Genomic DNA, 10,646 nt, shown 5'->3' with positions numbered 1-10,646 from the left:
ACAGGGATCGGCCGCCGGGGTGAGGCGAGGAGCAGGCTTTCCAGGGCCTGGAGGTAGAGGGCCCAGACCCTGAGGAGAGGGGCTCACTGCCCCGCTGCAGAGGAGCGGCCCCAGATGGATAAGGAGTTGAGGTCGCGGGGGTGCTGAGCCCTGCCGAAGTGGAAGGTTAGTAGACGTCGCGGTTTGGAGCCTCAGGGAGGCCACGATGGGGGCCCCAGAGGGACGGTTTGCTCTCGCCAGGGCTCGCGCGCCGCCCACGTCAGCAAGGAATGGGCACAGGGTCTCTGTTTTACCTCCTCACGAGCCGGTAGCATCCTGGTTGTTTGCCAGGAGAGCACAGGCATTGGCGGGATACAGATTGGGCAGAGAGCAGGCCTCCCTCGCAGAGGCTAAGCGACATAAAAAGGAAAGAAAAGACCTGCAACTGGGGGGACCTTGTTGGAGAAAATAGAGTTTCACGTGGGCCTCTGTGGAGGGATAGGTGTCTAGGCTGTGAACAGAAGGGGGGGGATGGGAGACGTTGGCCTACCATGAACAAAGATCCAACAGTGGGAAACGTGGCACATGGCTGGGTAAAGAGAACAGGCCACCTTGCCGGGTCTGGGAGGACCAGTGGGGGAGAGAGGCAGGAAAAATTGGGTAGGATGTCTCAGGGCAGGCAGTTTTGAGGTTCTTTTGGTAGGAAATGGAAGAGAGACTGAATTTTTTGTCCTGCAAGTGAGGATTTGAGCCTAGTTTTAGGACAGGTTTGAGGCAGTGTGGAGGATGGTCCTGTCGAAGAGAACAAAGGAGGCTGTGTCTGGTCATGACCTTTAAGGGAGCGAGAACCACGCACAGGGAAGGAAGCAGGAGGGCTGGAGGGAGGGACTCAAGAGGGATCCCAGAGGACCCTCCAGCGACTTCTGTGCGACGCACCAAGGGTGGCGGAGTCAAGTCTGGCGCCTGGATGATGGGACACCTGTGGGATAGGGACGTTGTGGAGGATCTGGAGAGAAGCTGGCATGGTGGTGGAGCCAGTCTGGTTGTAGACATGGCAGAGGGGAAGGAAGGACGTACAGTCTGGGTGGAGATTTTCTGCAGCTTATTATTTAGGAGGAAGAGACCAAAGTTTAGAAGGAAGGTAAAGACCCCGAATTCAAAGGGATGGTTAGCCTTCTTAGGATGTGAAATCACTAGATCAGAGAAAACCTTCAAGGGGACAGATATGTTTGGTGATAGAAGCTCAAACACCTGGAGCACTGGAGAAGAAAAGGGGGGGACATTACAGGAGAGAGCAGCGGGCCTAGGACGGGATGGGTGGGAGTACGCCGGAGTGAAGAATTTAAGAACTGGTCAACAGATCACATCTCGATGGTGGTTTCTTAGCCTCTGCACTGGTGACATCGGGGGCCAGGTAATTCTTTGCTGTGGTGACTGTCCCGGGCACTGAAGGACGCCTAGCAGCATCCCTAGCCTCTACCCACTAGATGCCAGTAGCATCCCCTTAGTTGTAGCAACCAAAAATGTCTCTAAATTTTGTCAAGCGTCCCCCGAGAGGCAAAATCACCCCCAGTTGAAACTGCCCCACTGCTGTGGGCGGAGAAAGGACCCTTAGACTTGAGTAGGAACTGCCTTTAACAGTTAAAGATAAGTTGGACCAAGGAGAAGAAATTCCAGCATTTAACTCCAGTGTTCCCCTTTTTGTCCACTCTTATTTTTCTCTAGTTACTGGCTACCAGAATCTGAAAACCCCAAATCACTTGGATGAGTGGGGATCAGAGCTGAAACTCCACCACAGATCAGCAGTGGGACCTGAGAGGTTGCAGCAACGTGGCCGATGTTTGAAAGGCAGCTGGGTAGCCTGACCACAGGGACCCGAGGAACGGGTATGGTAAGAGCTGGGGGCGGTCAGCTGGTGGGCTGACTGGGGGCCACCCTGATTGGTGGGACTATCTGGCGAGCCCATTCGGGGCTGGCGATCTTGGCTGAGACGGAAATGTGGCCTTCACCTGGATGGAGATGGCCAGAGGGCACGGTTTTTAGGATCTGCCATTGTAATTTTATAATCGCAGAGTATCTGGGGCATAGATTTCCAGTTCTGGAAGGATTTCTATCGGGGAAGAGGTGTATCTTTTCTAGGAATGAGCAGGAAGGGGGAAGAAAGTTAGTTAATGGGTTCACGCAGCCCAGGAAGAAGAAGGCAAGATAGGCTAGTCAGGGTGCCTGAAGGAAAGCTGAGCTGGGGTGAAGCTGCGGGCCAGGGTCTGGACCCTATCTGACGGGGAGTGTGCGAGGGGCTGCAGTGAGATGAAGTGTCCGTGACAGGAGGAGAGGATTGGCTCTCAGTATCCAGGTGAAGGGTTCTTGAAAATTATAATATATTCTTAGCTACTCGAAAAGGGTAACTTTTCTCCACTTGATGCATTAAGAAAGGATGGGAAAATTACTCATGTTTCAGTTAAAAGCTGCACTTCTAAGGGAAGTCAGTCTGTTCAGACCAGACGGCCCAGGTGCCACACAGGTAGCAGTCGGCTGGCTTTTTGTAAAGAGGTAAAACCCCAAACGGAAGGACGGTGTTTCTTCACTGTTGACTCTGAAGGGCACCAGTGCCACCTGCAGGGATGCGGCTCCACACGACTCCCTGGGCCTCCCCAACTCCATCTTGCGCTATATCGACGCCTCCATGGCAGCACACGTCATAATCAGTGAACAATCTCAGGGTACTTATGTTCGGGGACTCTTACTCATTGCCCAAGGCACAAGCCCCATCCAGATTTTAAGTAGCTGCCTGTCAGCTTGCTTTTTTAGTTCATCCCTGTATTCAAGAAAGAGAAAGCAAAGTGGAAGAGGGTCCCTTGAGAGGGAGGGGGGGTAGACAAGAGAGAAGAGAGCAGAAACCAGGAAAACGTGATCTTTGGGGGCGGCGTTTCCTCCTAGCAGGGCGCTGGGTGGGGGGCAGTTTGCGGAAGAGCCTTCTCTGCAGCCCCCTCGAGTCATTAGCTGCCAGTGGGTTACTTTCAAATGAGGAGGAGAATCTTTCCACGGGTTGTGAAGAAAAGGCAAAAGCAGAAAGGGGAGGACAGAGGGAAGCGAATTCAGGCGATTATGTTTCTCAGCCTCCCGGTGACAAATGTTTTCTGAGCGCTGACTGAGTAGCAATAAGACTTTGAAGCTGTTCAATTAATTACTGTTCAGTTAGGACTCGCTGCACCCATCCTTCTCCCTTTCAGCATCTCCTGCCAGCCGTGGCCGGTGCAGGCGGCAGCAGCCTACTGCTGTCTGCAGAAGGGTCTGCGTGACCGGGCTGTTTCAGGCGAATGCTAAGTGCAAGGAAAATGCCTCAAGTGGATGAGGCTTAGGGGCAGATGCAGGGCTGATGGTGCCAGACAGTGGCAGCCAGATGTATGAGAAGACTTGACTTGCTCAGAGGAGCCCCAGGGGCCAAGGGTTCCCACTATGAATTCAGACCCCCCGTTCAGCTCACTAGCTGTACTCGGCAGCCCTCGTCTCGGACCGGCCACCCGGGTCTGGCTGCAGACCCGCAGGCATCTAACCCCCTGCGCTTGTAGGGTGGGTCCAGACATTGTCCAGTCACCTGGGTGAAGGTGTGGTCTCCACACTGGCTGGTGATGCAGCAGAGTATTTCAGGGGGAGAAGTGGTGGCTCCAGTGCCACCCCAGGAAGGGGACTGAGGGGGCAAAAGTGGGGGGCTGGGATGGCGGGAGGGAATCCCGGAAGAGGAATTCGGCTTTAGTGGAAGCTCTGTTGGAAATTTTGGTAATTCATGTTGGAAATTCCAGGCACCCCGGGTGATTCTTGGCATAGTGGTTTGAATTTAAGGGGAATGGTATATTTCACCTTCGCGCACAACCTCAATTACCCAGAGCGCAGTTTCCTAATGAAATCTAACTGAGACAGCAACATAAGCCAGGGCACTCAGAAGCCGGCTCTCGCGTCTGGGAGGAGAAACTTGTCTTCTTCAGCGGGGGCGGGGTGGGGGAGTCTTTGGCCCTGCACCCCTTAACACCGCTCAAGTTTGAGATTCGGGGACTATCCCTGAACCGGAATCCAAGACTTAGGATTTGAGCCATATGAAGCAAGATTTCCTAGGCTGTGAATCTTTCCATTTAGTTGAAGCAGCTGAGGTAATACGTATGGCAACTCTACAGCACCTACGAAATTGACATTTCTGGGCCAGGCCTGTAGGAGACTCTCAGAGGGACGGTGAGGTTAAGGGTGACTAATCTGAGACCCCGATTAGCAGCCATCCCTTGTCATCCTTGACTGTGAAAAAGGCTCTTCCTGATGCTAAGCTGGCGTTGCCCCTGCTGCCACCACGTACTTGAAGGCTGCCATGGAGTCTCCCCTAAACCTCTTTCTCCCCCAATCTCGTGCTTCAACCTGTTCTTTCTAGCCCTAACATTTATAGGCTTTGTGATCCCCATCTCCAGACCTCATCTTTTCCTTGTCAGGTGTCTTGTCTCTTTTTCCTGTGATCCCCCCAAACCTTCTTTTCCTTTTGTCGTTCTCACGTCTACCCCCCATTACAGCCACCACCTGCCCTCTGTCCATGAAGCCTCCTCTAGCTATGGCCTGATACCTGTGCCCCCCCCAGCTAATTGGCCACGGGCTCAGCCTAAAATAAGCCCCAAAAACAGGCCGTGTCCACATGTGGAGCTGGGGGAGGCTGCCTTCCCGGTTCTACCCTGGAATAGGGAGTTGGGGGGTGGGTTCCGTGCCGTCAGCTCATCTCAGGCGTCCCGCCTCAACTGGCTGAGTGCTGTCAGCAGGTGACGGTGGCCCTGCACTGCAGACTCTTGGGCTTGGGAGAACTGAGTCCCTAGGCTGTCTACTCTGGCTTCTCTGCCGTGGGAATTAAGTAGGCACTAGTACCAGTGTCGGTACCGGGGGGCTTGGGGAAAAAACATGAGGTGTGAGAAAGAGAAACCAGACTTCGGTAAAATCCACCTTATATGTAGCCTTTTAATACGTAGCCCCCCAGAAGTTTAAGATACGAAACAAAAAGTTAAATCACTCAATTTGACATAAACCAGTTTGTTTAACATTTGCTTTCTTTGTCTCATGCATTTGCAACAGAGACAAGATTGGTTTGGGGGGAGTGCCAAAAAACCTTAGCTATTACCAGATCCCGCAGTACAGAAACACAGACGATATATCTCTATATCTGTGGCATTCACATTTCATGGGCGAGGACTAATTAAGAAAAAGATGTCTGAAGAAGCTCCTGGGAGGGAGTGATAAGAGAAAAAAAATACAAAGGTTGAGAAAACTGGTTTATCCTAACTAGCTGCAGCCTCTGGGCTATTTTTTCAGGTTTCACCTAATCAGGGCACTTGAAAGTGTTACCAAAGAATATATTCAACACTTGTGGTCAGTTAAGCAGCGGGGCTGTTAAGTTTGCTCTCTCCCAAAGCGGCCAGCATCTCCCGGCTGCAATGCTCAGGGCCAGGCTGGCTCCAGGGCTCCCTGCCCCGACCCTGAGATCAGGGAGGGCAGGTGGGAAAACCAGCACACCTAAGACAAACACTAAGTATCTGCTCTTGAGGAGGCCCCCCCCGCCCCCCCCACCCCATTAGTACTAGAACACAGTGGAATTCTGAATTCTCTAACCTGCCTGCTTGCTTACTTACTTATCTATCGTTTATTTCTAACTGGCCTCGAAACCATTTTTGCCCCCAATTCAAAACCAGATTTGGGAAAATCAAATTAGATCAACACAAAATGGATTTCTTCCCAACTGGTGCTTTTATTCTATCAAGCTTTAACGTTCGGGGCGGGGGTGGGGGGGCTCCTTTAGCATTAAAATCATTGGTATGAGTCAAATCGAGCAACTCCAGGCTTCTTAATCAACCTCCAAGTGTTGGGAGCGGAAAGGGGTGCTAGGACCATCTCTTCAGCTACTTCATTTTCCACGTGAAGAAACAGGCAGAGGCCACCGGGTCTGACCCGGGGCTGCTGGGCAGGGCCAGGGTGAGAAGAGCCTGAGGTCTTAGATCCTGCTGCCCACTTCTGGGGCATCAGGATTTAGAAAATAGCGTCGTTAATGTCAAACCCTTAGAGCAGGATGAGGAATTCCATCCCTCATTCTGGAACATGGGGATTAAAGATGTAATATGAGAATCTCATTCCCCCTTTGCTGGACAATTTTTAAGAGAAGGGTAGCACTTGAGCTGGCATATGACATCACTCTGGAAGCTTAATTTGATTCTAGTGATTTGCTGTTATAGGTCACCTTTCTGTTAAAGAGACATACTTTCCCCAAACACCAAGGTTTCTGCTCAGTTTCCTCTCCATAGCCTCCCTTTACATGAAGAGCAGTAACAATACAGACAAATTAAGTAAAATTCCATGCAGGTTATTTAAAACAAACCTCCTTCTTACCTACACTGAAGTTTCAGCTTTCTTTCTCATTAAACCCTCTATCACAGCTGCTAAAAATGAGGGCTGAAGCGTAAAGGGCTGATAGCAATTCCAAGGGGAAAAAGTTTCTAGCGCGTTAAAGAAACATCATCTTAAAACAATTCCAAACTTTAAAATTCCCAATTCCTGAATTCTGATAAACAGATTAAAAGTCTTGTTTGCCAAACCTCAGAAGTAAACCTACGCCAGACTGTTGACACCACACAGTATTTGAACACGGCTGCATGACTTTCCAACTCAGAAAGTTCAAAGAGCACCTTTGTCCAAGAAAAAGCACATTTCTATGAAGCAAATGATTAATGTCGCAAAATGAAAAATCCTGAATATCAGAGCTTACAATTTAAGTAGCTTTACCCTCCTTCCCCTCCTCTTCCCCTTTCTCTCCAATCGAAACCTTATAACCGGCTGGTAATTCACCCCAGTGGTCAACTCTTAAGGTCTGCTTTTTCTAAGACAATTTCCTAAGTTGCAAGGGCAAATAAGCCCATTCAAATGCTAACACCCCAGTTGAGCAGGGTGAGACAAAGGGCTAGTCGGGAGACTAGTGAGTTGGGAATGCTTGGAAAACTTGCCAGAAATGCCGCTAGAAAAGCGAGGCCGCTAAACACCAGTGCCTCAGCTAGAGAGTGTTGTTTTGAAGCGTCTCTGTAGCAAAACCCCCTCTCCATAGGGTGAGTCCTGGTCATAGGGGTTTGGTATGCTCCTCAGTTGTTGTGGATGTGCCTAATGGCTCTTCCACCCTGGAATCAGGATGGAAGGAGAGGGGGTGGGGGAGGGGAACTGAGTGGGGGAGGGCGGTGGGGGTGGGTAACAGGTTTTCACAATCAGGTCGTTTATGGAGGAGCGTCCGAAAGATGGCAAACTGTGTGTTCCTACATGGGCCCCCCCCACCCCCGCCCCGCAACAACTAACCTGGTATATTGGTTACTGTTAAGAAAGACAGCCTCTCCATGTGCAGGCTTCAGGTTAAAAAAGAGCCCAAGACTGGGGTGACAGGTGTGGACTAGGCACTGACGACTTTAAAAAAAAAACTTGTATATTCATCCTGCAACAAGGCGATATGCTAATTTCTCTAATGAAAAACGCAGCTCTGCAGGAAAACGCGTCCCCCCAAACTCCCCAGCCTGTGAGGGCAGCCCTCACACAGAAAAGCACACCAAAAAAGCCAACCGCACCCCTGGCTGATTTTGCCTATTCACCAGAGACATAGTACTGGGTGAACTCAGGCTGCTAAGACGTTAACAGAAAAAACAGAACACTTAATGCCACGGAAAGGAACGCAGAACCGCTGTTTTTTACACTAAGTAGAAATGTCAGCTTTGGGGAGCCCCTTTTCACTTAGGCAGTTTCACGCTTTCAAGACAAAGCCAGGGCGCACCGGACCCTTCTACAAGTCCTCGGCAGTCTCCAGACTTCTGGACATATCCCCGCTGCCCAGGGAAGCCCCCTTCCCGGTATTTACTAGTGAAGACCAGAAAGGCATCCAACAGCCATTAGTCAGCGAGCGCCGCAGCCCAGAAGAAGTTCTGGGGCTCCGCGACGCCTTGCCCAGGGAAGAGACCTGGAAGGAAGACCCTTTAACGTGTGTTCCTTCTGGCCGCAACCTTATCTTAGGAGTCTAAGAACCTGACCCGTCGTCTTTTCAAGTTTCAAAACGTTTCACTTTCCCCCCCAAATCATTCTCATCGGAATAGCTCAAACCAACGCCAAATGAGACGCGCGCGCACCAAGATAAAGCCAACTTCCAAATCGGGTGAGGTTTTGTAAGTACATTTCACTAACCAGGACTTTTCCCCCAGGACTGGTGAGAAAGGCACACTTTCCGCACCGAAGGTGCGTTACCGGATTGCGGCCGTTTTTGTGCTCCGACACCAGGGCAGCTTCGCCTCCAGGTTACAGATTCCAAACTTAGCTCCACCGGAGCTGAAAATGGCCGGTGCGCGCAGCCTCCCCTCCCCTCCCCTCCCCTCCCCTCCTCGAGGCTGCCGTAGCCGCCGGCTCCTGCCCTCTCTCGACCGATCGCCCAAGGACTTGCGTCGGATCCAACACCTTTCCCCAGCTCGGCGGGTGCCGCGCTCTTTGGGGACGCGTTGTAGGGTTCCCTGGTGATAGGCACGACTCCCTCTCCAGCTTGTTCCTTGTTCCGCTTTACCTTTCCGCTCGTGACCACCTCGCTGACCTCTTAGCCCCTCTCTTACATCCCCAGGCCCTTGCGCAAACAGCCCGGGACCTCTCCAGCCAAGCTGCACCCAGCCCCGCCACCAGACTAGCTGCGCCAAAAGGCTGGTGATGCCCCGACGTGACCAAGCCCACGCCACCAACCCTGGTAGCCCGTTGGGCACCTCCCAAGACTCCCGTACCTCCTCTGCCTGCCTTCCAAGCACCGGTGACTCGTGGGGAACCGCCGGCCGGCTCTTAGAGGTCAGCTCTGGGGCGTGCGGGCAGGTGCGCACGCTCTTTGCTGCGGTCTCCGGCCCCGCAAGCACCCGGAGACGGGCGTTGGCGGCCAAGACCGGCGCACAGCCGCGGGGGGCACTGGCGCCGAGGTCTGGCGGCTCCAAATTGACAGCGACGGGACCTGGGCTCTAGGCTCCGAGTGTCTTAAGCGGCGCGCGCGTGCGCGCGCAACTTTCCCCGGGAGCCGGCAGTCTCCGGAGTTGTCGCCCAATCCCAGCCTGGTTAGTATTCGCACATTGCAACAGTGTCGCTACCGCCGGGCGGCTCTGCTTTCTGAAAGTTGGCGCGAGCACCTCCGAACCACGTTTCTGGCACCCGCCAAGGCCAACTGGTTTGAGACTACTTACTCTAGGAGGGAAAAAAGCATGTAAAACAAAGTACATAAAGTACTTACCCGTGCCTTCTGGGTGTGCAGCTCGAAACCTGGGGTGCTCCCGGAATTCAGTCGTGCATCCTGGACTCCAGCTCGGAGACCTCAGGCTGTCTCCAGAGGGGCGCGAGGAGCGCCCCGCCGCCCCTCCGGCCGACTGGCCTTTGGCCCCCCGGGCGCCCGCCAGCGCCCCGGGGGAGATTCGCGGAGCTCTTCCCAGCTCGCCCTGCGCCCCAGCCTCCAGGGCTAGCTAGCTGAGCCCGCTCTCTTCCCGCCTTCCTTCTAACCTGCCTTTGCTTCTCCCTCCCTTCCTCCCGCCTTTCCTGCACCGACCCCAGACTCCCGAGTTTAGCGGTTGGGCACCAACCTGGGTCAAAGAAAACAAGGAGAATCTGGGGCGCGTCCTCCATTAGTGACGCCGGATGGGGATGGGTCCCCTTTTGGAAGGAGACTCCGGAGATGGGTCGCGGCGGGTGGGCTTCTTCGGCTTGCAGCGGCGCCGCCGCTGCTTCTTCTCCTTTGGCTGCTCAGACTCCTCGGGGTCCCTCGGATCCTTGTCCTCGGGCTCGGGCTCCTCCCCTTGTCTGGGGCTCTCAGACTCCCGAGTGCTGGGCTGCGCGCGACTCGGGGAGGCGTTGGGGCTCTGCAACCTCAGGGCGTTGAGACGCTCAGTGAGAGACTGGTCGAAGGTGCGGCGCTTGGCCACCACGGGGCCGCGCTCGTCCTCGGGCTCGGTCTCGGGCTCAGTGGTGGGGGCGGTCTCAGGCTCGGTCTGGAAGTCGGTCTCCGACTCGATTTCAGACTCGGTCTCGGTCTCGTAGTTGAACTCTTCCTCGTACTCCAGGCACTCGGGGAGGGAGAGCTCGAGGTCTGCCTCCTCGTGCTCGTGGTCGGATTCGGGGGGCTCGGGGAATACCTGGGCGGCGGAGCGGTGGTGGGCGTTAAGGAAGCTCCGGCGCTGGGCAGCCGCGCGCTGCTGGGCGCGGGCGCTGGAGGTGGCGAGGGCGCGAAGGAGAGCAATGGAGCAGGAGAGCCAGAGGAGTGCGGTGGCTGCCCGGCGGCCTAGGGGTGGGCACAGATCGTTGTAACTGTGGCGAGCTCGGCGCCCTTGCTGAGCTCGGGATCTGCGATCCATCCTCACACACACTCGGCGAATCCGACCCACCCTCTGGCTCTGCAGAGAGCAGCTCCGAAGAGCATCGGCTGCTAGAGCCGGAAAAGGTGCTCCTCGCGAGGTTAAGAAGCTGGGTCCGTAGGTCCCAGCCCCACCTCGGCACGAGGAGAAAAAGGAAGCACCTACCTTCTTGAGCACTCAACTTTCTAAAGCTCCGCGCCTCTATTTGCCTCTCTGGGCAAAAAGAAGGGATGGGAAAAGGGGAGAAAAAGTCTGTCTCCTCCC

General features: G+C 54.0%; 1 protein-coding gene across 1 annotated transcript; it reads right to left on the bottom strand.

Moving 5' to 3' along the window:
- Window positions 1–9,656: 9,656 nt before the first annotated feature.
- Window positions 9,657–10,382, bottom strand: LOC136134397 (neuroendocrine secretory protein 55-like). The gene has a single exon (XM_065891903.1). It carries the CDS (start codon window positions 10,380–10,382, stop codon window positions 9,657–9,659), a length of 726 nt encoding a protein of 241 aa, XP_065747975.1.
- Window positions 10,383–10,646: the final 264 nt, after the last annotated feature.

The sequence above is a fragment of the Phocoena phocoena genome, chromosome 15 (genome assembly GCF_963924675.1).
Source record: "Phocoena phocoena chromosome 15, mPhoPho1.1, whole genome shotgun sequence".
Classification (NCBI taxonomy): Eukaryota; Metazoa; Chordata; class Mammalia; order Artiodactyla; family Phocoenidae; genus Phocoena; species Phocoena phocoena.
Note: the sequence above shows the minus strand (reverse complement) of the source record. Positions and strands in the feature narration are given on the sequence as shown.